We start from the raw sequence: 26,317 nt of genomic DNA, 5'->3' as shown, positions 1-26,317 counted from the left end.
TAGGTAGTAATCCCAGATAAAACCTGACCACCGATCAGTTGCTAGCATCAAGCTTTTCCAACCACCATAGCCAGCTTCGAAGTCATGGAAATCAATGGCTAGGCGTTGACCCGGTCCCTCTATAAAATCCGATGGAATTCTGCTAACCTGACGCTTTAGCTTTGCAATCCCGCAGGCGTCGCATTCCACTGTTGTCGGTCCACCTCTAATCCTTGCTCCTTTAGTTGAATTGACTAGATGCTCCAAGGTAAGAGGTCCAGGATGTCCAAGTCGAAGGTGCCATTGGTATGCATCTGCCCGTGCAGATCTTGGTGTAGAATGGAACGATGATTGAAAGCGGTTTCGGCGATTAAAAAGACTTCCTCTTGTTATATTCATGGGAAGGTATTCAATCACAAACTGGTCGAACTGGTCTTCAATCTGCGCAATCGGTCGATTATCTTGATGTCGGAGGATGTTTTGCTCTGGTCGATTATCCCACCATATTCCGGCCTTATGCAACTGGCGTAGAGACACTAAATTGCAAGCCATCTTGGGACAGAAAGCAACATCTTGGAGGTGCAGTATTGACTTCTTTCCACCTAATCTAACCTGAATATCCACATTGCCATATCCATGGATCTCCACCTTTGAATCTCCGGCCCATATAAAGTCACCTGGTTGTGCGGTTTGAAAGTCGTTGAATCGAGTGATTTCATTAAAGATATGGATAGTGGATCCGGAGTCAAGAATAGCTGAATTCTTTAATGGATAGGTATCCGGTAATGTCGCAAATGAAGCTGGAATTCTTCCAATCTGTCGTTCAAGTAGTCAATCTTGATTCCTCAAGCTCTTCCACTCTTCAACCTCTTTGGCAAATTCCTTGTCTGTTTGAAGCAGATGATTAATAAATCTCCTAATTACAGCACGTTCCTTAAATCCTTTAGGGGCCTCTTGAGGGAAAAAAAAGATAGAAACAGGCCTTCCATTCATGCATTTGCCCACATGCTTTGCAAGCTACCTTTGTCTTCTTGGCTATATTGCAGCTCTCGAGATTATTAGGCTTTTGCTTGCGCTTCTGGGTATAGCTTTGACCTTTTGGTGCGTGATTCAATTCCGTGCCTTCAGTCTTAGCTTCTTCAGCATCAAAGGTTGGACCAAATGACCCTTTGGCAATATTGCTGCTCTGTTGAATCAATTTGGTATCCAAACCTTTTCGGAAGTCTTGTGCTACCAGTCTGAATGTCAGGTTGTCTGATTCAATATCCTTACTCTTAGCAATCTCATATGAGGTTGCCCATACCGGGTTTAAAGTCCGTACAGCATTCAGGAAATCCTCAATCCAGTCACTTGTGGTTGCAGCCACTGCAATTCTAGCTTTTTCGGCCTTGTGCATTGCTTCTTCCCAATTGTTTAACCAGGTAAGTACATCCCGAGGTCTTGTGACAGGTTTAATGGCCTTTTTATACGCTTCGCGGGCAAGTTTCTTGACTGTGGCATCATCAATTCCCACCCGTTGCTTTAGTTTGGCGTACCATTCCTTCATCGAATCCTCTGGATCGCAGCAATATTCATACACTTGTGGAGAAATAGTCTTCTGCATCCACTCCCGCAGTTTGCTTAGTTCAGTTTGTTGAAGAATATAGTCGTCACGAAGGCTTTTGTAAACAGTCCAAGCAAATTGTCGATCAGCAAGGGAGGTAGGATTTGTTGATCGTGTACTTCCAGCTGGTGGTGCCAAAGTGTCATCGGTAGGTGGTGCTGGCTTTAAAATCTCTTGTTCATCGCCAGTAATAATTCCCCATAAATTCTTGCCTCTGGCTAAACCTTCAAACTGCGTGTTCCATTCCTTCCAATTCTCTTGGGTTTTAAAAGGACGGTATTCTGCGTGGACATTTCGTTCGGAGGAAATAAAGTTTCGACCGGTGGATAGCTGAGCTGTATAAGCCGTGGTTCGCTGTATAGGTAGTTTTTGAGCGAATGAGACTCTTAATTGTCAGATATACGGCTAATCCCGAAGAGGAAATAGAGTACGATTGGTGAAAAGGTCTTATTTGAATGAATTGAGCTGGTTGGGCTCTTCTTGATTATTCTTCTTGGTTATTCTTGATTGATTATTTTGTTGTGTGCTCCACGGGGGTTTTACCCCGATCCAGTCACATGATTCTGGTCCACCAACGGCCATATTATTTGACACTAAATGATCTAATAGACATTTCTCAAAGCTTATTGGGCAAGTACGGGCTTTTCCGCGATTCTGCAGGCGATATTTCGAGAGATTCTGGTTTGAGTTTCCAACGTCTATCACTCCCAAGCGTACAGGTAGTTACTCCATGAAGTAGTAACTGGGCCTCGCCATATTGCTTTTTCGGGTACTTATGACCCGCCAAGAGCTTACGTAGTAAAGAAGAAAATATATTACTGAAATACACAAGTAATATAGGGCTTTCGCCACTGAGCAGCATGTAATGATGTGTATAGTATTGTATATTTCGGTTCTTGGCGGGTTTCGGCCCGGTTTGACAGCTCATCACGTGACATGCTACCATTATTGGAAGCATGAAGGAGTCTGGGATTCAGGGGTACGGAGGCACCCACGAACTAGGCTAAATACTGTCAAATAATATGGCCGTTGGTAGACCAGAATCATGTGACTGGATCGGGGTAAAACCCCCGCGGAGCACGCAACAAAATAATCAATCAAGAATAACCAAGAACAATCAAGAAGAGCCCAACCAGCTCAATTCATTCAAATAAAACCTTTTCACCAATTGTACTCTATTTCCTCTTCGGGACTAGCCGTATATCTAACAAATACATAACAGATGCTGACTAAGACAGTGCAGACCGGCACCCAGAGCAGAGGGATAACCCGATGTTCCAACAACCATTGTTAGAATGCATGTATGGCAATATGCTCTAACAACCATTTTGATCTTGCATATCAGGATTCTCAATTCAAAGTGATATAAACTCTCCTAGTTTTCATAAAAATACGTGATGATATAAATAACGGTACTGAATCTATATACATATATTCCCTTTTGAAAGTAATTACTGGTCGTTTTTTCCTACATCCAGATCGCAGTGACTGCGAAACCGGCCTCTACGATTCCTTGCGCCTGCGACGACCGATGGATGCAGATTCTGTAGTGGACCTTATAGAACACAGCGTTTAGCCTCTGAAGGCCCTGAAGTAGGCTTTATGTTTCTTTTTATTTTGGTTGTTGCACTATTAGCGCCTGTTCCGCGAGGCCGCTTCTGACAATCCTTATTTTATCGCCACTACAACCGGATTTTGAGGCAGAAGCAGCCTATGATTTGGCTTCCGGATAGTCTCACTCTCAGACTTTCATGCAATTCTTTCAGCCTGTTGTTTGGCTGCCTCCTGCTTCTGAGCTCGCTTAACTTCGCGCTCTGCACCACTCTCTGCCTTCTCCAACAATCGCTGCTCCTGCAACGCCTGATGCGCTACAGTGCAATGCTCCTTCCTTTCGGCCACTTCTCCAGCCTTTTCTTCACATAAAATGGCGGTCTGGAGCCGGAACTCTTTAAATAACTCCCTTATCCTCCTTGCCCGCCTGTTCTTGGTCCATTCCACGCTGCCGCACAAGGTCCACTTTGCCTGGGCTGAAAAAACCGGCTGGCCACCATCATTTTCTGTAGGGAATAGGCCCATGACCTTTCTCCACTTTCTGGTTTTACATGCCAGGTCGGGCGCGGACTATAGGTCTTGATTTTCATGTTGTTGTACAATCTCATGTCGTGAGGCTAGTTTCTCGGCGGCCCGCCACAGCACGGCAACCTGTGGATCTGTCAGCCTTCCTGGCGGAACTGGCGGGTGATTCGCTGAATGGCACGAAGAGGTTGCGGTGGAGTAACGTCACTAAACTAAACGATTGCAGTAACAAAACCGACAACGGCGAACGCTCCAGCTATATTATTTGGATAGAATACTGGAGTAAGAAAGATATATCTACAGCAAGCTACTACTCTACTACCTTAGAGTAGTTAAGATATAAAAAAGTATTACAATATGGTTTCAAAACCTTATACTTTATTTATTCTTTGATAAACTCTAAATGTATCTAAATATGGCAAAGCTTCCGTTGATTCCGGCTTGGCAAATGTGATTAATTGGTGAAATCATCAAAATCTAGTCGGTTATAACTTAGGGCAAGATTTTAGAAACAAATCAAGAGTATAACATGCCCGCCCTAGATTTTGAAAATGAGTATACGGAGCTGTGTTTCAAAAGTCATGAGCGACGCTAGTCTTGGCTGTAATGCCACCGTACTGATTCCCATACTAATTTGTATGACTAGCCAGACGGCATTCTAGGAGCAGATAGATTAATATTTGTACAAAAATAAAGCTATTCAGACCCGAAAGAGTGAGGTTTTTGCACCTAAAAGAGAGGACCCTCTCTAAGATCCTTTTGCCTTAATAAATAACCTCGTAGCCGCATACCTTTAAAGTCACTGTTATCCTTCCTTGTACGGCCTTCTTGATATTCATTCCTCCGAGCTCTATAATAACCTGTATATGGCGTACCAATCGCTTAATCTAGTGTTGTATATCCTCTCAAGGCATCTTATTTCAAGCAGCGACCTAAGCAGATTCTGCAGTCTTTTTCTCTCGTGGAGCCCCTCTTGAAGTTGTTCGACGCTTAAGATATACCATGCAAATTCAATTGCAGTTAGGTTAGGCAAATTCCCTGGCAAATCCAGAACTCGTACATTATGGATATTGTACACTATATTTAAAAATAATAGCGATAAGCCGGGGCTCTATTCTCTAATATAATAGTATTTGGACGGTCGATCATATATTCTTTTACAAAGGGGATTAATTTGGGGACAAGAACTTCCTAATAGAAAGAAGTTAGATAACATATAAACCTTTATAAAAAAAAGAAAACAAACCTTATAATATAAAACCAGAATCTCTCTCTAAGCGACTATTTTTCTTTATAAATCTACATGCTGGCTTTCTACCTGGAGTTTTACCTTCACGAAGCTTTACTTAAGTTATTAGGTTAATAAGCTCCTATTCTTCTGGTTTTAAAGGTCTAACTCCTTATTTAAAGCTTTAATCTCCTTTGCTGCCTCTCTTTTTTTTTTTGTTATGTAGTTCTGGTTTCTATATATAAATAGGGCCTTTTTTTATTATAAGAAAAGCATTCCTATACCATAAAATCAGAGTTTCCTTTCCAAGGGCGGTGTATACAAGATATATCACAGAATTTATTCTTTGTACGCCATATTTTTAAGCCTCCATGTCGCTGACCAAGACAGACAAAGGATTTATCTGTAAAGATTATATTTTTCCATTCTTTAAGCGTCCAATTTTTATAGGCAAGGAAAAACTCTAAGCGCCTTTTTTTTGTTCGTTAGTAAGGTCAGGTTTGGTAGTAGGTTTAACAGAATAAAAGCCTAATCGGGTAAGAATACGCCAAACAGAAGAGGTAGAAATAGAGGCTTTAAATACAAGAATCTCACAGGATTTTTCATGTCCATTCCGATCCTTCTTAACCGATTCAATAATAGCTTTTACGGTATCTTTAGCCACTGGGGGCTGTCCTGATCGCTGCTTATCTTCCATATATTTAAGAAGGATCCGGGGTTAATATCTGGGTTGAATCCACGCTCTTTTGCCTTTCGATTCTAAAACTGGATAGCTTGACGAGACATGCCAGCAATGGCTTTAATCTTTTAAGATTTGTTCTAGAATAAAAAGCAAGGTAAGCGCTTGGATATAAACTCCAACTAAATAATATTTTCCCTGCATGGTTTTGAATGTCCGGGGGCAGGTAGGTAGGTAGGTAGGCACGCAGGCGAAGAGTCAAAGAATTATTTTAAAAAAAGGTTAAATAGCTTCAAGCAAAAGCAATTTTTTGTTGGGGAATATGGCTTTATAATCTATCGCAAATCTACACAGTAAGAGCTCTCCCATATAAATTACTATGTAAACACCCATACTGCCAAGATAGTAATAAATACTAGCGCCTGCTCATGACTATTGAAACACAGCTCCGTACAGACATCTAATTTACTTGCCTGCGAATTCGGCCTGCCCTCAGTTTGCAGGATTGCTTACATTAGCTAAGACTTAACCAATTGTAGTACGCACTTAGCAAACGCTGGGACAGATCCGAGCACAGCAAGGTCTTCCCAAAACCCCCCCCGTCGTAGATCGTCACGTAGGGCTGGTGATTTTTTATGCCAGAACATTTAAAGCCGATTCAATCACTGGTACGATCTCTTCGTTTTTTCCCTCCTCATTCAGAATTAATACTACTATTAGCATTAAAACCACTAATATAGGATTATCATCATCAATCTCATTGCCTCACCACATCTGTTAGGAGCGCTCAGAAGCGCGATAGCCAGATCCTTAGCTAAGATGCTTAGTCAGGTGCGAAGTGTTTATATTCGCACCCGCGGACCTGAACACTTGAAGGCCAGCGATTAGTTCTGCAATATACGTGGTCCTATCTTCCCTCCATATAGATACTCCCTTTCGCACCGTAGCGCACCATTCAGCTCGTTACCGACCCCACACGTAACAGCATCATGGTGGATACCAGGAAGGACTATGGGACGCCCAATGCCCTTTCAACTACATCACCCAGGTCCGGCCTCACTCTGTGGACGACTTGAACGAACTCCGCAAGCAGATCGAAGACTTGTATGCCTACGGACTGGCGCAAACCGAGGACGAGATCAAGAAGCAATGGACCTGGGCACCCTGCCCAAGGACGACTCGGTGAACTCTCGCATCCAGCGGACGGTATATCGAGGCAGACTGATCGATAATCTACGGAACAAAGAAAACTGGTACGTCCTACTTTACTTGGGGCCCCTAACCTAGAAGATGCATGTGCAATGTCACCTACTAACAATGTATACAGTCTTAACGTCCACGAAGAAAACCCTCCGAGCCCATAAAACTGAAGGCGAACAAAAATGGCGTGATTTCCGCAATCCTGGATGAGCTGTAGAGCCACTATTCCAAGCATCCGGAGCCATTCTCCGTTTTGCTGTGACTCCTCCGGAACACTATTGCCGTGGTGTCCGGGGAGCAAAAATACTGGTATACTCATGCAGTGTTGCGGTCATACCGCAACACTGCCGAGGTTATTCCCGGTGGGTTTACCCATCCGCAGCACCTATACCTATAATATATAAATAACTAAACAAGCATATATATATACTAACTAAGAGTTCAGATAGAGATGCACCGCGTCACCTTTAAAATCGACCGCCAGGACATCTCCGGCGACACTGTCGGAGTCACCATCTCGTACTCGAACAGCAGACTAGAAATGGACGTGGACAAATGGTTAAGTGAACGACGCAATGTCCAACACATCAGTAAAAACAAGACTTCCGTGCGGCAGAAAATGGCATTAAATTTCTCTCTTCTAGACGAGGTGATTTAAACAATGTGATACTTTGCTACATTGAATTCTTTACCGTGGAATTATTCCTGTACTTGAATTTTGTCAGACCATCTTTTTTTAATTTATTATTCTAGTGCTTGAGAGTTTTTGTCAGATAAAAAAAGAAATGATAAACTTTGTGCTTAATGAATGGAGGTAGTTATGAGGGTATCAGGACAGATTGAATTGATTTGGGATATTTGAGTTTGTTTCTAGGGTTACTATGCGAATATATAATACTTCCACAGTGGCTTATCTGATTTTTATCTATCCTACTCTTTTTCTTTTTCTTTTTTTTAATTCGCGGAATATAAAATCTATGGGACCCTGGGAAGCGAGTTAATAAATAGGCTGGGACCTCTTAGATATAGGTTTCACCAGCTCAGCTCCAAAGATGTATTCTATCAAGTTTTAGATGTCGTTCCAGGTTCCTTGTAGGATTCGATATGTGCAGGTCAGCAATTATGCTGAGTTGGTGGGTGTACCAGATGGTCAAGGACCAGATCCCTGGCTTCTGCACAAAGCGAGTGTCGGAGAGAGCATGTTGCTATTACTTGCAAAAAAATTCCAGTTTACAATAAAAAATGATACTCACTACCTTGGTCTTCTGGTAAGTAGACTGCTTTTTTCGATACGAAATTCTCCGCCAAGTCAAATTCGTGTTAACGGATCCAGGTGGCTGTATGCTTCTTTCACTTTTAATTCTGTCTATTATTAATCGTCAACTTTACGAGATCTTCCAGGTAGCCCACCTTTTTTATGCCTTTTTGGCACTTTACTTAATTTGGAAATGTATCCAGCCGACAGGGGAGACAGCACGAAGATATGTTCTGGTATGTCTGGGTGCTTCTGTGGTAACTGAAGTGCTCCAGCTTCTTCGCATCCCTTTTCGGAACATAGCATTTAGGAGAAATTCTGTGCTCATAAGCATTAAAAAACGAGCAGAGGATATAGTGTGTGCTGAGTTACGTCTATCTCGGCCATGGACGGTGCGTGCTGGGGAGCGGGTCACTCTGGAGGTACCATCTGTGGGCCTTATTCTATCTATTTGTTCGATTATTTGGGGGGTCTGAAGTGGTTGTATTCAGAAGGATTCTCTGCCCAACCCCTCTATGAGGAGTATTGGGTATATATATTCACATGATGTCCCAATATGGACTAGCTTTATTCTGACACTATTCCAGGCCCATCCGTTCAGCATCACTGGGTGGGAGGAAAACGGGGAGGGTAAAGCAAATGCAGTTTTGTACTTCCCGTGCTCGGACTGGATTCACACGAAAGGCTCTCAACTGCTTGGAGCCGGACCGAGAATAGTGGGCATGGATCGATAGTCCTTGTAGTCCATCTTCAGCCCATCAGTGTGGTGCCACTCGGGATCTGGGAGATTACGGACATATCCTTATGGTTACAACTGGCATTGGAATTGCTGCTCAGTTCCCTTACATGAAAGAGCTACTACAAAGGCGCCGCGAGACGGGTGTACGTACGCGAAGAACTTCTTTTGTGTGGCAGCTGGATCAAAATGGAGACTAAGACTGTGCAAGGGATTGGCTCCAACAATTACTCAAACAAGATGATGGATATGTAAGTAAACTGCGCTGATCCCCTTCCTCCTGCCATGACAGCTCTGAAAAAGATATTAACTTTTCCGTGTACGATCCACTTGGCAAAAGCCATGGCACCGGAAAATTTGGGCATCACGAGTTCATTGCCATATACAGTGGTAAAGAGCATTGGAAGCAATACTTGCAGGGGAAATGCAGAAGCGAAAGGAAAAAATACTGGTTGCAGGTAATTATTCTCGGCCACATGGCGAGCATGTGCCCACGGAATGAATGGTCTCGCCCAACGTCGGATCCACATGACGATGAAGCGACTAGTAAGGTCAAATATAAGCCATGATGTGGAACTATTCGAAACGGAGTTTCAGCCTTGGCAGGAACGAAGGGATCTGTTATCTTTTTTTAACCCGTAAACTACCGCCATACGTGTATATGCATGATATGGGCACAGCAATTTTCCTCAGGGTCAAATAGTATACTACTGTCAGGACCTCAGAGTCTGGTAAACCAAACCACCCAATATTCATTTTTTCCTGTAAAGAAATGATTCTTTCTACGTCTGACCTTGACTGCTACTGTAATAAGTTATTTATCAGTATTATTAATGAGAGCATAGCAATCCAAAAGCGAGCCGAGCTACTCACTATGTGCCGGAAACGACCTTGGCAGCATACCGATATTAGTATGCTAGAAGACCCAGTGGAATCCACCATAAACGAACGACAAGCGACTTGAAAATTAATTGGCTTCTTGTCAAATAATATGGCTGTACGTGGCCAGGATCTTGTGAGTAAAGAAGGGTAAGCGACATAACTATGAGAATAATCATCACTATCATAAAAAATCAATTTAATCAAGATGAGCTTGATCAGCTTAAAATTATCCATTTAAGACCTTTTCAAAATCGCCTCTTCTTTCCTATTCGGTACCAGCCGAATATCTGGCACTTTCTTGTCGGAACCTAGGGTATTTATATTAATTAATTCTGATATATTATGAGTTGCCGCATTGGCCCGCCCCAGCCAAGCCCCCCGGGGGGGATGGTGGTGAGTTAATTTCAAATACCGAACCAATGGCCCGGTCAAGGAGGCTCAGCTTACAGACTAACATAGAGGATACTATGGTGCTATGGTGCTTGTAGCGGAGTACTTTCCTGGTCTTGGAAATGCTGCCAATTTCGTCTGCTCCACCCAGCAACGTTTGGCATATATTTTAACCTAAAGGGTGCATGTAGATCGAACTGTACTTTTGGATAGCTCCGCCGTTTATCGACTAGTAAAGGGAGACATTTTTAAGTATATACGTATACTCCTTATGTATCTCAAGAATTTAGCTGCCTTAGAGAGATGGGGAGTTGCCAAGATAGCGAGTACGAGATGCAATTTACCGACTTACTGCCCAACACTTGGACACGTGTGAGTTGGATAACGTTAAGGCAACAACCCTAAGCCTCCAAATAAAGTTTCTCCCCAACTGGCATTCTCAACCTGGCATTGGACTATCGAAACAGGGCTTGGCTCTAGTCATATTTGGAAATCGCCCCCTCCCCAGTGCGATCGCGAAGTTCTCCCGAGCTCATCAGCCGTAGTCATTATTAGGGACTGGAATAAAAGGATAAGTGGATATTCTATCTTAATCTAACCCCCCATACTTGAAGGATCCAAAGCTACTTGGAACAACAGCTCGAGTCCAATAAATTGCCCTAGTGAGTTGTATTCCGGGCTCTCAACGCAGTAATCTTGAAAACTTCGAGGCTGACAAGTACCGGAAAAAAAGTATCCATAATAATCTTGTAAACCTAGCCGATTCCAGACGATACTGCGCCTCCTCTTGATTATATACTAGCATAGAGGGATTGGGTAGGGTCCCCATCGCCGCGCTAGAATAGATTCCGAATATCCTGTTCTGCTGTTTATAGAGTATGTTAGTCAGATGATAGAATAATCATATACTGAAAATATACTCTTGCAATAGGCACCAGAATTACCATAGTTGTTTGCGTTTGACTTGCACATGCCTAATATCTTCGCCATGTGAAAAAGGTCTATAAAAGGGGGATTACCCCCAAGCAAACAGAACGGATTTATTCGTCTAGATTATTTACCCTATCCAACAAGCTCGTCAACGATCTTTAGTTTCTGCAGCTTCTTTTGACTCCGTGTTATCTTACTTTTTTTTTATTTTTCAAAATGAATTTCCGACTCCTTGGTCTTGCCTGCCTTGTAGCTAATGTCCTTGCTACGGATGGCATCTATAAGCAGCCGAAAGTTGAGTCTTTTGCAGCCATTGATATGGTTGTCAGCCTTCCGGCCAATACGACCACGCCCGGCGGTATGATTTCTAAGGTGCCGATTGTCTCTGGCAACATCACCGGTCGATTCAATGGACATCTCGTGCAGAACATTTCCACTTCGAATGAGGCTATGGTGCCTCTGCCACTAACCGAAGGAGAATTCAGTGTATGTCAATTACAGACAGATAGCCACAATAATTGCAATACCACGAAGAAGCTAATATCGACCAGCAAAGCGATGCAGACTTGATCTTTGAGAACGACAATGGTGATCGGATCTTTGCCAGCCTTCGAGGTTTGACAACTTACGCCAACATGGCTCTTCATGGATTTGGTTCCGCGTAAGACCTGTTCCCGCTCCAAGATGGTAAAAGCACCGCTGATGGATTCAAACAGCTTACTCAGAACGGATGTTAAGGAATTTTTCTGGGTTAACAAGGAAGTTTTCCTTGTCGAATGGGATGCTCACTTCAACACTGGTCTCGCTCAATTCGAGTTTTCCACCATTACTACCGGTGGTCGCAAAGACGGCCAGCCGATCAAAGCTTTCGACCCCTCAAAGTGAGGGATCAGCCGATTCTGCAAGGCCACACGAATAGGTCAGTGTTTATGGATATTGGAGGTGGGTGAGAGTATTAACAGATCCTGGGCATGTCAGCTATAGAGTTGGTTGTTGTTTAGACGAGTAATAGAGAGCTTGAGCTTATTTGTCTTGATTTGGTTTGCTCGACTTATACGTGATCTAGTAGCGTAATTTTCTACCGTGCAAGGAATTGCGTAGGATATATAAAGGAAAATTTGGCGCATTGTCATAAAACACAACCGAATCCAACACCTTCACTTTCATCCCAATGCTTTGGGCTGAGTATGTAGCATATGTTCTTCACATTCTTGTATCGCCAGATAGTATCAATAAACATGCCATGTGTAAATTTAGGCCCCTTTGTGCGTAGACAGTAAATCCTGCTTTAACGCAATTATTTAGGACCGCTTTCTCTGTTGGATTAGAAGAATACATTACGATGCATATGCGAATATATATCCTGCTGACGGTCGGCCTTTATCGACTGCGTTAACATAATTTTCTTCCTGGCCCGTTCCATCAAACCTCGATAGCTTGATAGTGCTGGACTGGATGTCCAATACGACTTCTCATCCCCACGTGCTCGCCTGCTCTAGCTGCCAGAGAATCAACCGCCAGCGTATTATACTGCAGAATAAATAGATAGATACGCCATGTAGGAAGATATAAAAGTTTATTAACTGGCTCCACGTGCACGACGGCGGCCGCGAGGCCGCCTGTCCCCATGTGACCCTTCCCCTACGCCGATTACCTCCACCTCAGCGAAACAGTCCAAGCAGCTGCGGCCGACATCTCCATCTAGTTCAGCTATAAACCTAATCCCCTCCCCAAATAGAATAGTCCTAGACATTAGCTGCGGCCCTGGAAAACCTGTCGCAGAGATGCTCGCACACGCAGGGCACAACGTACACGGGATAGAGGAGATAGTGGGACTCGCTCGGGACCAGATTATTATTATTATTATTATTATTATTCTATATGATAGAGCATTTTTCAGTCACAGACTATGCATGCTCTATGACCGCTGGATGGCAGGATTTGAACTAACAAACAGATATGTTCATAATGGGTAAAATCAAACATGGCTAGGCAACATTACATTCTAGTAGTGGAGGATCCTTGGAGAAGGGGATGAAACATGCTAATTTCCAGATTTAATTTTTTTTAATTATATATATATATATTTTTGCTTTTCTCCTAGAGATCCAGGAGCCACTTTCTAGCGGCAATTCCCGGTTTCCTTTATGAATTTAATCAGGTGTTCTTGCCCTGCTTTCTTGGTAAAAGATAAGGCAAATTTCTGTCTTTATTGCCTAGGGTCCCTATAGACCCTTTTCTAATATGTCTGTACGTAGAGCATTGGAAATGTAGATGATATGGAATTTGGGACGGATTGTTCTGGCATAAGTTACAGCGATCAGTGTCGTATCTAGGTGTTCTAACTAGGTAGGATCTGAAGTAGCCATGCCCTAGTCCATACTGAAGGTCAATCTAATGTAATTGTCTAATATTTATAAAGTAACGACTGTAAAGAGATCCTGAGTCCTGCGGAGTCAAATTCGAAACTGTACGAGTAGCCGAACTTAAACCCCATTCTCCCTATCCATGATAATCTCAAAAATAATATCGCAATTCTTCTTCGTAGCCCAAGGATCAACAGTTGCCTTCAGTCCATCAAGTGTGACGTTAGCAATCTTCGATCCAGTGGAATACAAAGGCCATCTTGTACTATTCCTCTTTCCAATATCCTCTTTGGCGAACGAAAGAAGTTCCGATTGAAACTGTCTTGCGATAGGAACACTCGACACAGGTGTCGATGCATTATCTTTGTAAAAGTAATCTGCATTATCATTAGCCATAAGAGAAATGATAAAGCGGAAGAAAAATGTAAAGAACATACAGTCTACATCCATCCCGTGCGTGGCCGGCGGCACAGAAAACACATATCTCTGAGCCGTCCTCGCATACGCCTTTGAAATAGCTTGCGCATTACACGCATAAACAATATCCGTGATCCAGTTCTCAGCGACCGTCTGGATCTGCGAATCTGGATAGGGATACAAATCTCGGATACGGTTGATAGTATCGTCGCTGGCGCCAGTGACAAACCCCCGGACGAATGCAGCGAATTCTTCATGCGTGGTGATATCCGGCGTCGTGTTCGCTCCTTCAGTGGCCATATTCCCGACCAATACCGCCTTGACGTTTTTATTGTATCGACCCTGGTGGAAGAGCACGGTCATTGCATCAGGGATGTATTCCCTGTCGGCGAATGCACCGATGCCCATTCCGGGGCCGAAATTACCGCCTCCACCGCCGTGGAGGTCGAAGAGGAGGTGTTTATTAGCGGCTGCTAGGACGGAAGCTGGAGCGTTCCGGAGACATTCCAGGGATGAGCAGTTTGCTGCTTTTAGAACGTGATTGTATACATCCTCGCGTTGCTCTATTATATTCCTTCTGGGCAGGAGAGAGGGTGATGAAATGAACGCCTTCGTTTGTTAGTATAAATATCCAAAGAAAATAAGAATTCTCACCTTCTGAAATGGAAGAGTTTCATTCCCCCCCTTCGCTACGAGCATCAATCCAATCATTGCGGCTCCTGCACTCTCTCCTATCGCGGTGATATCGTCCGGATCACCACCGAACCGAGAGATATAATTCCTGGTCCACTGCAACGCTGCGAGACCATCATGCAGACCGATATTAGCATCCATATCTTCATGTGCAGAGGATGTCCATCCATAAAGCCCAAGCCTGCATCATATCAGTTATTGCCTCATCCCGGAGTAGGAGACTCACCTATAATTACTCGCCACAAAAATAAACCGATCCTCCTTCCTCTTAATCAAATCCATCAATCCCATGGCATTGATCAACAGATCTTTACTTCCAAATGCATACGCACTTCCATGCAACCAGTGAATCACCGGTACATTATCTCCTGGCCGAACCCCCTCTGGCACCCACACGTTTAAGAAGAGGCAATCTTCCTGTCCCCATGCGGAGCCATTCATCGTTGGGAACGGAACCTGCGGCGGCGCCGCATTGACACAGTCGCTGGAGAACAGCCTATCCCTGCCATCTTGGATACCGCGTTGGGACAGTGGGGGGGTATGTGGTTTTCGGAACCGCAGGGAACCGGTGGGTGGTTGGGCGAAGCGGATGTTGTTGTATAGACCGATTCGAGTACCCGATTCAGTGGTGTTGATATATGTTGGGACGTGGGTTGCGTAGCCCAGGTCTACCGGGGGGAACTGGAGAGCTGCTGTGGTGGTGAAGGTGGAGAGAATGCTCAGGGAGCATAAAGCTAGAGTTGAGAACATGTTGATGTATTCAAGTGTGTTTGTTCTGTAGCCGAGTGCCTTTGTCTTTTATATTGTGTATAAAGTGGGTCACTCGCGATGCTCGTATTGGAAACGATTATTCGAGCCCTCGTACAGTCGTATAGCCCAGTTTTACAGTAGCCTGATTTAGAAGGCTTTCAACACGTAGATCTCATTAAAGGTACTACAAAGTTTACTGCTTGTTAATTAATAATCTATATGCGAGGTGCGAATGTTCAGACAGGATTGGAAAGTGAACGTCAAATTCCCGGTTGTGGTGGTTTGCAGGGGTAGAGAGTTGATTCACTATCTGATAGGCTGTTATCGGCTGCGATTATTTATTGAAAGGGCACGACAGATTCAAGTTTGAGAAGGGAGAACAGGCATTTGAACTGGTCGAGATGGGAGGCAAGAAATCTTAGGTCCTGCTCACTGGTGTCAATTCTGAGATTCTTATGACCGGATATTCAGAAATTATTATAGTAAAGAAAATGCAATGCCATTACTTACCAGTATAACTCTCTGAAATATGGACAGCTAAATAATCAGACCTCTGCCATGCGCACGTCAAGGTACTTTCCATGATATTAGTGAAAATTAGTGAAAAGACCATCAATACAAGTGAAGAACGTCATCCATCTGCCCGCATAGCCGACAAAAAACATGCCAACTGCCCAGCCCTCGTTCGTGCGGATCAGCGCTCCAGAATCTCCCTGCCGTAAGAGAGGCGACTGTTACGGCCTGTTGCAGTGTGTTCGATCGTGGTTACCTTGACATGATGGCCATCTACCTTCTCTTCTGTAATTAATGTGGATTGGAGAGTATTGTATTTCCCATCGCTATACCCATAGCTTCTACCCAGCAGGTAGAGTAGTGTCTCGGAGAGGTCATTAAGGGTCTTGGAGCTTGCAGCCATTAAGAGAAATCTGACGTCGGTATAGAAGGAACTCACTTGGTTGGACCCCTGGAATGCGTAGCTGAATATGGTACTGTTCATCAAAACCGGGCTTATCATGGGTTAGACCTAACACAGTTAATGTTGAATCCAGCGACGTCTTCAATCAGTAGGTATCACCAGGAGAGGGAACGATTGGTCCCCTCAGCCAGGCTTGTCTAAGCACTGGATGGTGTAGTTGGCACTGGTCAGTAAGGCAAGGTCAATCCAAGAACTGAATATTCATCCAAGGAAGGACTTCTGAGTATTTATAAGATTTGGTATCTAACATTACCATGGTAGTATATGAACTTCGCAAGAATATAAACTTATGGAGAACCATGATTGGGTTCCTGATACTTGTTTAATTGCAGGCTGTTTTAGCTCCTTTACTTATTATACTCTTTGTTCTGAATTATATTACACTATTCTTCGTAGTCTGAGTGCATTACTTATTATATATTGAGTTGTTTTCTTATTTACAAAAATAACTTTAAGTGCTTTCCTTCTCCTTCTCTTCTTTTTGACGTGGGTTTCCAATGATTCCATAGTACCTTTAAGCATGAGCAAGACCCTGAGGAAAGTCTAAAACAGTGTGCGGATCTAGAGCTCGCTTGAGCAACTTTAACCGATCCAGGTTGAAACCATAATACGCCCTCCCGAATGATATCAAATATGGGTCGATATAATTCTGATACGCGTGCCAGTCACTGTCAGGGCTGGTCTGCTTCATAGTATCAATTACAGCGCGAATCTTGTCCAATGCAACGGCACGCGCTGTGACGTTCTCAAACCCGGGGAACTGGACGGAGTAAACCTGTGTTAGAAAGAGGCTCCGACGGTGGATGAATGACATATCCCCAGTAGCTGGATCGAGATTTGTCCTTGAGCCTGGACCGTTGAGATCAAAGGACATATGGCTCGAGGTTCCTTCGATGCCTATGGCAGTCTGTAAGGCATTTATTATTGAATCAGCTTCGTCGAACGTATAATTAGGGCGGCCGTTGTCTAAAAGAGACTGTGCATAATAAGGCAGCGGAACGCTTGAGGCTTCCAAAGGTCCCATTAAATCTGTGAGGGCCAAGTTCCAAGTATGGAATTCACGTATATATGACTCTTCAGGCTCCAGTGGTTTTACTCCGCGGCTAGAAAGTTTTGCAAGAAGCCTGTCGATGACAGTAGTGTAGTTGTATTTACTGCCTAAATACTGGCCAGTAAATTGGCAGACACTTGCGTCATTCACGCGACGTCCCATTATAATAAGTTGCCCTCCCAGTTCAGGCGGAAAGCCATTAGGATCGTCGTTGGCATCGAGACCCCCGAGCTCCTGCAGGGCTAGAAGGACATGTACGCAGTCCTTATTTGTAGCAAATCTCATTCCGTAGTTCACGACGGTGGGAGGAGCTACCTCCAAGGCATATGTAAACGAGGTTACGATCCCAAAATTATTGGAACCCGCACCTCTAAGTGCCCACCACAGTTCAGCATCCTCACCCGTTGACATAGGGCCTAGCGTTCGGATACTACCTGTGATGTCAACAAACTCCACAGACACAACTACAAAACCAATTAATTTCAACACTTGGTTCAGCAATAAGTACGAAGCATACCGTGATCCAACAACCAACCCCACTTGCGTGATGTGAACCCCCAGCCACCACCCAAACTATGGCCAGATATCCCAACTCCGGAACATGTGCCATGCGGTAACGCATAGCCTCTTTGTCCCAGCACAAGAGCCAGAGGACCTAGTGTTTGACCGAACTGGACTGTAGCTTGCTGCTTAGTGTCGTCAAACGTGATAGTCCTCATCTGACTCGAGTCAATCACCACTTGCCCGGAGAGGCTGTATGCGGCGTAGCTATGGCCGCCGCCACGAGGGCTGAGCTTCACATGTCCCTTCTCGGCGGCTACGCAGTGAATTGTATCTGCTACCTGCAATGAAGATGTGGGAATAACTATAACTCCTGGATGTCGATGATAGTTACTGCTTTGTGCTGCAGATAGATTGTCATATTTTTGGTTGTCTGGGTAGACGAGAGAGGCACCAGTTGTGCTTAAGCATGTCTGAAGTGAGGCTGGTAGCAAACTACCATTGTCAGGTATTGCCACAGGTAGTCCATTGTCAGCTGCCACAATGCCACTAATAAGCGTCGCTATGGCTATTGGTATCGAAGTGGATGGAAGAAACATAACCTTTTTCAAATCGGAGTCTAGAATGTCGACAAATTCAAGCAAACGATAAAAAAAAGATAATTAGCTTAAACTACAGAGTTTGCCAGGGAGAGCAGGGGATACCAGATTTAGGGCATAGTGGAACCAAGGGGCCATAGAAGTCTAACTTCTCGCAGGAATGCAGACGTAGACCAAGTAAGGGGTAAGCATCAGCATACCTTTTGAAGCTGACTATTCTAACATGCGCCTAACATGATTAGGAAGGTGGAAAATTCTATCCTGGCAGTATGTGCATGTCAAAATCCTCTACTTCTACCTTAATTGCTTATGCAAATACCAACTACTCATACATTAGTGGGAAAAGCTCCAGATATTTACCCTGTTTCTCAAACGCCGATGTCATAATATGATACAAGAACTTGTAGCTATTTCGAAATTTTTGTTTCTGAACAGTGTATTATAAGAATAAAACACAATGTAATGAAAGATGCACAAAGGGGATGGCTAATTCAACCTCCTGTAAGTCCTGATGGGTCTACCTCGACTAAATGCATTAAAGAGAGATTAACTGGTTAACAAATAGAGAATAAACCGATGCAAAATATGCTGGCTAGTGGTAAATCTCATCTGGTCATTGTTAAAGCAAATAGAAATTATTATTGGTCTTCCTTGACTTGGTGCAACTCTTGCAAATGCTATAATACGGTACTGGCCAGATAGAGAGCCAAAAGCAATATAAAATAGTACCTTAACGTGCTCTATATACAAGCAGGGTTTTAGTATCTTAGGTAGACTATTTTTACAATACAAGAGAATCATCTTATCCGGATTCTCAAAATGTCAGTACGGAAAAGAGCAACACTGTCTTAGACAGGACATGTCTAATATTATTGGTCATAATAGAATTAGGATATCAGACTACTATTAAATATAGTAAAGACTGACTGATATTCAATGCAACTACGTGACAAAAGGGGTATAACATAGTCCATAGAAGAGGTATGTTATCTTTTGTAGACAAGTTAGCATGTGCAGCAAGCCGCAATTAGTCCCTATCGATTTAGTCTTTTAAGGTATGTGGAACCACATATGTTGTTCCTAAGTGGTGATCGCAGGGCGATGACACTGGACATGTGCGTTAGACAAGAAAGTGACTGTATATCTCCGAGTGTATGTCACTTGCGTTAGGAATTTTAGCTTCAGCCACTCATGAGGCAATATATTTTTGGATATTAGAACGGTTATGGGTTATGATCCAGACTTGGATAGCACTAGACCTATAACCATGTGCCATCATTGTTATTCTTTCCTTTATTCTGTTTTTTCTTTCTTTCATTGCTTCATTTATTCTTCATTGTTATCACCAGTAACTTTACCTAATGGGTGTCCAATTTGTGTACATTTTTTCATGGTCATTCTATTCGAAGAACTGTCATGATTTGTTAGAATAAGATGGAGCATGTAGATTGAACCACGCCAAGCCTTATTTTATATAAATGGGCTTTAAAATGGAAGATCAATAACAAAAGAAAGACAATAATGAAGAGAAAAACAAAAAATCATTCCTCCCTTTAGGCTATAATTATATATTCTCATATATCCGGATAATTATAGAGTTCAGCCAGGCTTTTGTAAAAGTTCCTGCTTTAAGTACGGAGCATGGGGAGAAAAATTGGCAGTCCTATATGTAGCATGTTTAGCTCAAGGGGAAAATAGAAATAGTTAATCTCATTGATATTAGTGTAGCTGGTTAGTTGGTTGGTTGAAGCCTTTGCGATCGTAGATTGAAAGTCGACCAAGCGAGTGGTACGGCGAGCCATACAGACCAAAATAGCACTTCGTTCCTTCCCAATATGGTAAACAGAGATCGTATGACAGAACGCAACACGATATAGAGTATATTTTATGCTGCTGTATGAGTTTTTTGAGGGAAATAATACCACAGATGCCACTTCTATTATCTAACTGGCTTGTAGAGAACAAAAATCTCCAGGATAAGGTATCTAGTATCATATATGGTCTGTTTCTCATGAGGTAGGCAACAGGATTTAACCTGACAGGCACCCCGTTTGCAGTCTGCCTATCCAGTAAGAGTTCCACGTTTCCCTATATATAAACCATCATTATACAGATGCTACTGTTATAAGAGCATAGTTATTGTTGTATAAAGTGAATCCCTGTAATGGAAGAACCTTTCTCCTTAGGGCTTCCCTAGTCTTGGCATCCATTTCGGGCATAGTGCGACATCGAGGGTCTGGAAGCGCCTGATTATTCAGAATTATTCAGAGTCTGGGGAAAGATTGTAAAAACAGCGATGCGAGAGAGGATCAGGACTCTGAATATGGAAACCCGTAGTGGATCCCTCGTATTCATCATGCAATTAGTCAAGAAACCAATTTTGTACACAGTATATAGAGTCAGTGTCTGCTACCCTGTCCGGTATTTCGTCTGGGCTTTTTCTCAGGAAAATCTCATTCGAGGATAATTTGCATCTAAAATGGGCGATAACAGTGTAGAACTCTCGACAGTTAGGGATGGCTTGGGGGAAAGTTCAGCTGCTTGTCATGGGATAGTCTCAGCCACAGCCCATGAAAGGACATCCCTTCCAGGGACAACGAGCGTCTCGCAAGAGCCAGCAGATCCTATAGTCAAGCGAAACAAGATTCAAATCTTTGCCATTATGGTTGCCCTCTGTGTAAGATTTCGTCCCACGTATAGGAATGGACGACTAACCGTCGGACTGTCTAGTTGTCCACGTTTATTGCGGCTTTGGATCAGACTATCGTTTCGACCGCGTTGCCGACCATCTCCTCGCGCTTACATTCGGCCAGTGGCTACACATGGGTTGGGGGAGCTTATTTGCTGGCCAATGCAGCGGCGGCCCCGATTTGGGCCAAGCTGTCTGATATATGGGGCCGGAAGCCCATCCTGCTAATTGTGGTCCTATGGTTTCTTTGTAGTTCGATTATCTGCGCAGCCGCGGTGAATATGAAAATGTTAATCGCTGGTCGAGCATTGCAAGGTATAGCGGGGGGGGTGGTCTACTACAGCTTGCAATGATCGTTGTGTCGGATTTGTTCAGTGTCCGGTCAGTTCGCGTATCATACTATGTGACTTCTGCTAACGCCCATTAGCGAACGGGGTCTCTATATGGGTATCTTGGGGTTTATGTGGACAATATCCGGCGGCCTGGGACCCATTCTCGGTGGTGTCTTTGCGGAGTATGTCTCGTGGCGCTGGAACTTTTGGATCAACCTCCCGATCTGCGGATTAAACTTTGGCCTCCTATTCCTTTACCTGGATGTGCATAATCCAAGGACCAAGGCAATAGACGGACTAAAAGCGATCGACTGGGTAGGAAGCTTCTCCATTCTAGGATTGACGCTGATGTTGCTCCTGGGACTGAACTTTGGGGGGGAAACGTTCGCCTGGGATTCTCCTCAAGTTATTTGTCTGATTGTGTTCGGGTCTCTGTTCTCTATTGTTTTTGTCTATGGAGAGAAGTATTTTGCCAAGTATCCGTTGATGCCTCTCCGGCTCTTTCAGCATCGATCTAACGTTGCTGTCTCATTGGTGACATTTTTTCATGGTTTTGTGAGTATCATTCATCTTTGACAGTTTCCTCTTGCAGATACTCAGAATTATACTAACGATGCATGCTCACTCGTTAGGTATTCATTGGCTGCGAATACTACCTACCTCTATACTTCCAATCAGCTAAGCAAGCAGGACCCATGCGGTCCGGGTTAATGGTACTCCCCCCTAGTTGTGGCAGAGGGGCTGTTCAGTGCACTATCAGGCTGGCTCATTCACCGGACGGGCAAATACCTGGAGCAAATCTGGATCGGAGCTATCCTCCTGACCTTGGGAACAGGACTTTTTACCCGGCTAGTTGCCACGTCGTCGCTGGTTGAGTTGATCATTTTCCAGATCATCGCTGGGGCAGGGTCTGCCATTCTCTTTGAACCACCGTTGATTGCGCTGCACTCGGTAGCCGCACAAGAAGATACAGCCAGTGGCACTGCGATGGTGGGATTTATCAAGAATATTGCCATGTCCACCTCCATCGTGGTCGGTGGGGTGGTGTTTGGGAACAGCATGACTGAAGAAAAAGGAAGGTTACAGCGAGCCGGGCTTAAGGATGATGAGGTGGAACGGTTGACTGGTGTTTCAGCTGCGGCGAGCACTGAGATGATTAAAACCATTGCGGACCCTGCAAAGGTCCGAACCATTGCTGAGGCTTTTGCCTCCAGTCTGCGGAATATCTGGATCATGTATGCGTGCGTGGCGGGTCTCGCGATGATTGCGAGTGTGTTCATCGTTAAGCAGACTCTGAGCGAGGAACACACTGAAACGAGAACGGGGCTCAAGGAAGAGTAGTCTTTCTGGACCTGATTAACAGGCGTTCCTTTGGATCTTGACGTAGCCAATCCTGTGAAATGCTACTCGCACTAATCTATAGGTCTAGCTTCTATGCTAGGAATCTACATGAGCTCTCATAGGCTTTGTTCCTTATAGATTTCAATCCGTGTACAATATGTTGTTATTTTACTGAATTACACTTAGAAGCTAGAGCTAGGCTAGAGTGCACATTAAATAAGAACCAAAATCTCGGCTCTTAACTTGACTTTGGACTTTGAGATTGATTGCCGTTGTTGCCTTTCATGTTGAGAAATACGAGGCTGGACACGTCTCACTTTAATAATAATATTTAAATATTACTTTATCTGTATACTATAATACCTATTGGCTTCTTTGTAACGCAGTATATCTACAGTCCCCCGCAGCTGATTAAGTCAGATTGCCATGCGGGGTTAACAGCTGCACGAGGCATTGCTAGACACGACTGACATCACACAGTCCACAGGCATACATGTTAATACAGTTGGAAATCCTCATCAAGAGACCGAACTAGTTCTCGCCTACTATAAAATCAACAGTAACAATGCCAAAGCCCGTCATTGCAATTGCTGGATTAGCATGTGAAACATCAACGTTCACTCCCTCCCGAACACTCGCACCTGCATTTCACCCCCCCGGCGCGGCAAAGAAATCATCGACGAGTACGCATTCCTACACCCCGGGACTTCAATCGGAGATGCAGCTGAATGGCATGGAGCTCTTATCGGCCATGCTCTCCCAGGAGGTATGGTAACGCGGGACGCCTATGAAGAGCTAGCGGAGGAGATCATCACTCGCTTGCGAGATATAGTTTCATCGACGACACTACACGGTCTCTGGTTTGATATCCACGGCGCGATGTGCGTGGAGGGCATCGGCGATGTCGAGGCCGAGCTTCTCCACCGGATTAGAGAGGTTATCGGCCCTGCGGTCCTTGTTTCAGCATCGATGGATCTCCATGGGAATGTCTCACGCGAACTCGCACATCAGACGGACTTGATTACTTGCTACCGTACGGCGCCGCATGAAGATGAGCCTGAGACTAAGGAGCGTGCTTGTCGCAACCTTGTTGAGCTGCTTGCTCAACAGCCCAACAATATAGCTGCCGATAGAATGGTGAGACCTTTCAAGGCCTGGGTTCCTGTACCTGTCTTGTTGGCTGGGGAGCAGACGTCCACGCGCATGGAGCCCTGCTAAAAGTCTCTATGTGGAAGTGCCTATCGTAGAGGCACTTCCAGGCGTGATTGACGCCGCTGTTTGGGTCGGATACGCTTGGGCTGATGAACCGCGCAATCGCGCGGCAGTGGTAGTTACCGGATGGGAGACGAAGAGTGTCGCTGAGGGCGCTGAGCGACTGGCGCGGTTATTCTGGGACTCACGGGCAGATTTCAAGTTTGTCGCGCCGACGGGTTCCTTCGCTGAATGTATCGACAGCGCACTGAGGTCAACTGTTCATCCGTTCTTTATCTCTGACTCTGGCGATAACCCTACCGCTGGAGGCTCCGGAGATGTGACTTGGGGACTTACTCAGTTGCTGGCAAGATCTGAGTTCCAGGACCCTACAGGTCCCACAGTTATTTACGCCAGTCTTCCGGGGCCGAAAGCGGTTCAGAAAATGGTTGATGATGGTATTGGAGCCACCGTGACCGTCACAGCGGGGGCAGAAGTAGATCATATGCACTCCGGGCCTGTCACGATGACCGGTCGTGTTCACGCCATTAAGCATGGAGACAAGGATGCAGTCATCGAGGCGGTGTTGCAGGTTGGAAGTGTGTTTGCAATTCTCACGCAGCTGCGAAAGCCGTATCATCATAAGCATGATTTCACAGATCTCAACCTCAACCCCGGGACGACAGACACTGTGATTGTCAAAATTGGATACCTAGAGCCTGAGTTATTTGATATGGCGGCTGGTTGGATGCTGGGCTTGACTCCTGGAGGCGTGGATCAGGATATTAGACGGCTGGGACACCACCGAATTCATAGACCAATGTGGCCTTTTGATACTACCTTTAGTTCGCCCCCGGATTTATCAGCACGGATGATTTCCAAGTCCAATGACCCTTTGACTGGCCCGGACGAGTGATACTATTTACGATGGTAACTATATGCAAGTGAAGTCTAATTCTTCCTCATTCCTTCACTTAGTCTCTGGTGGTGTTCTTTCCACTCTACCAACTTACATATGTTACTATATAACGTGGAGGTCATCCGTGATTCTACATTTATCTACACGATGTCTGCTAAATTGGACATGTCTATTCGTCAATTGTCAATAAGATCTGACCCACAATGACTAGCCTCGGGTTTTTGGATTGTTCTTGTGCCGTTGGTTTCCGTCATGTCAGCTTACCCCTCCCGCTAAACTATAAATGTAGGGTTATCTGACGCTGGAGTCACTACGCTTCCCAAGTAGGAACTATTGCATATCAGACCACAGCCACAATCAACGATTCTTTCCTACCGTCTTTAGCAAACACATCCTAAAATGACAACAATGTAAGAACAATACATTCCACTGAGTCATATTTATCATCAATCAACCCCCCAAAATTCCAAACCCAACCACTTACAATCAAAGGCCTACCCCCAAAAACGACCACATAATCATCGTCCGCGGGACAGTCACCGACGTCTCCGTCATTCTTCACCTGCTAGACAAAGCAGTTGAATGGCTCGTATCGCAAGACCGAGTCGGCCAATGGGGAACAACACCCTTCTCTGAGAAATCGAGGAACCATGAGCGAGTCACTGAATTCGCAACCTCTGGTCTGGGAGTATGGCTTGCGATCAAGGTTCTCGATGATACAGCTATGAAAACCGTAGATGAAGATCCAGAACAGCCGTCTACGGCGCTATACTTCAGCACGGACTTAGGCGTCCAGGGTATTGTTGTCGGCGCGCTCGCGGTGGGCGATAAGACACCGTATGTCCCGGCTGTGTCGGAGCCTGAGGCTTATGTTAAATTGTTGGTGACGGATCGAAAATACATTGGGGGTGGGATCGGTCGCCGGCTGCTGGATCATGCTCGGGCGTTGACGAGAGAGGCGGGGGTATCGTTGATGAGGGTGGATTGTTATGGGGGTGGGGATGGGAAGTTGGTGAAATACTATGAGTCCCAGGGGTTTAAGAGATCGGTTACAATGGATGTTGAGGGGTGGCCTTGTCAGGTATTGGAGATGCGGTTGGAGGGAAGTTAGGACTATATAAGAGAATAGATGGGTTGAATAATGCAGAGGATTTCATGTTATTGATAGAATACAAGTTCTACATCAGCCATGGATCATAGATAGCATACAGTCATGCAGACTAAATGTTCAAAAATTCCAACCGCAGATGGGGTGAACTAACTAGACAGACCATCAATTTCAGGAAAGATTTTTAAGACTTCTATACAAGCCATTCTGACTCTTATGGGCATCCGCAAGTATTGCTGCTTTGATAGATTCATAGTTGCCTAACACGCCCAAGGCGGGAGAGATAGTCGGGCGCCGCTTGAGGAAATAACGGCGAGACATTAGAGACTAGCCTGTGGCTTTATTTATTATGGTGAATATTCAAGTCCAATGACCGACACCTGGAAGGTTCGAAAAATATAAATTGTCTTACAGTTGACTACCTGA

The 26,317-nt window shown here is 44.5% G+C and overlaps 8 protein-coding genes across 8 annotated transcripts; 5 read left to right on the top strand and 3 right to left on the bottom strand.

The window, feature by feature from the left end:
- Positions 1-3,331: 3,331 nt before the first annotated feature.
- On the bottom strand, positions 3,332-3,658 carry ATNIH1004_007056 (uncharacterized protein; the record flags this gene model as incomplete). Its single annotated transcript, XM_033571683.1, has 1 exon — positions 3,332-3,658. One exon carries the CDS (start codon positions 3,656-3,658, stop codon positions 3,332-3,334), a length of 327 nt encoding a protein of 108 aa, XP_033424998.1.
- A 3,056-nt stretch (positions 3,659-6,714) lies between these two features.
- ATNIH1004_007055 (uncharacterized protein) lies at positions 6,715-7,423 on the top strand (the record flags this gene model as incomplete). Its single annotated transcript, XM_033571682.1, has 2 exons — positions 6,715-6,771; positions 7,211-7,423. The coding sequence occupies 2 exons, from the start codon at positions 6,715-6,717 to the stop codon at positions 7,421-7,423; spliced, it is 270 nt and encodes an 89-aa protein (XP_033424997.1).
- Positions 7,424-11,174: 3,751 nt separating this feature from the next.
- Positions 11,175-11,843, top strand: ATNIH1004_007054 (uncharacterized protein; the record flags this gene model as incomplete). The annotated part of the gene is made up of 3 exons (XM_033571681.1): positions 11,175-11,444; positions 11,510-11,619; positions 11,675-11,843. The coding sequence occupies 3 exons, from the start codon at positions 11,175-11,177 to the stop codon at positions 11,841-11,843; spliced, it is 549 nt and encodes a 182-aa protein (XP_033424996.1).
- Positions 11,844-13,444: 1,601 nt separating this feature from the next.
- On the bottom strand, positions 13,445-15,184 carry ATNIH1004_007053 (uncharacterized protein; the record flags this gene model as incomplete). The annotated part of the gene is made up of 4 exons (XM_033571680.1): positions 13,445-13,701; positions 13,762-14,350; positions 14,396-14,615; positions 14,661-15,184. 4 exons carry the CDS (start codon positions 15,182-15,184, stop codon positions 13,445-13,447), a joined length of 1,590 nt encoding a protein of 529 aa, XP_033424995.1.
- A 1,490-nt stretch (positions 15,185-16,674) lies between these two features.
- ATNIH1004_007052 (uncharacterized protein) lies at positions 16,675-17,930 on the bottom strand (the record flags this gene model as incomplete). The annotated part of the gene is made up of 2 exons (XM_033571679.1): positions 16,675-17,675; positions 17,729-17,930. The coding sequence occupies 2 exons, from the start codon at positions 17,928-17,930 to the stop codon at positions 16,675-16,677; spliced, it is 1,203 nt and encodes a 400-aa protein (XP_033424994.1).
- Positions 17,931-20,790: 2,860 nt separating this feature from the next.
- Positions 20,791-22,673, top strand: ATNIH1004_007051 (uncharacterized protein; the record flags this gene model as incomplete). Its single annotated transcript, XM_033571678.1, has 5 exons — positions 20,791-20,988; positions 21,042-21,193; positions 21,271-21,381; positions 21,428-21,891; positions 22,060-22,673. The coding sequence occupies 5 exons, from the start codon at positions 20,791-20,793 to the stop codon at positions 22,671-22,673; spliced, it is 1,539 nt and encodes a 512-aa protein (XP_033424993.1).
- Positions 22,674-23,238: 565 nt separating this feature from the next.
- ATNIH1004_007050 (M81 family metallopeptidase) lies at positions 23,239-24,780 on the top strand (the record flags this gene model as incomplete). The annotated part of the gene is made up of 3 exons (XM_033571677.1): positions 23,239-23,356; positions 23,413-23,810; positions 23,923-24,780. The coding sequence occupies 3 exons, from the start codon at positions 23,239-23,241 to the stop codon at positions 24,778-24,780; spliced, it is 1,374 nt and encodes a 457-aa protein (XP_033424992.1).
- Positions 24,781-25,182: 402 nt separating this feature from the next.
- ATNIH1004_007049 (uncharacterized protein) lies at positions 25,183-25,894 on the top strand (the record flags this gene model as incomplete). The annotated part of the gene is made up of 2 exons (XM_033571676.1): positions 25,183-25,193; positions 25,276-25,894. 2 exons carry the CDS (start codon positions 25,183-25,185, stop codon positions 25,892-25,894), a joined length of 630 nt encoding a protein of 209 aa, XP_033424991.1.
- Between the last annotated feature and the right edge of the window lie 423 nt (positions 25,895-26,317).

This window comes from Aspergillus tanneri (assembly GCF_003426965.1).
Source record: "Aspergillus tanneri strain NIH1004 chromosome Unknown AapTan_7_pilon_pilon_pilon, whole genome shotgun sequence".
In the NCBI taxonomy this organism is placed as follows: Eukaryota; Fungi; Ascomycota; class Eurotiomycetes; order Eurotiales; family Aspergillaceae; genus Aspergillus; species Aspergillus tanneri.
This window is presented reverse-complemented; position numbering and strand designations above follow the sequence as displayed.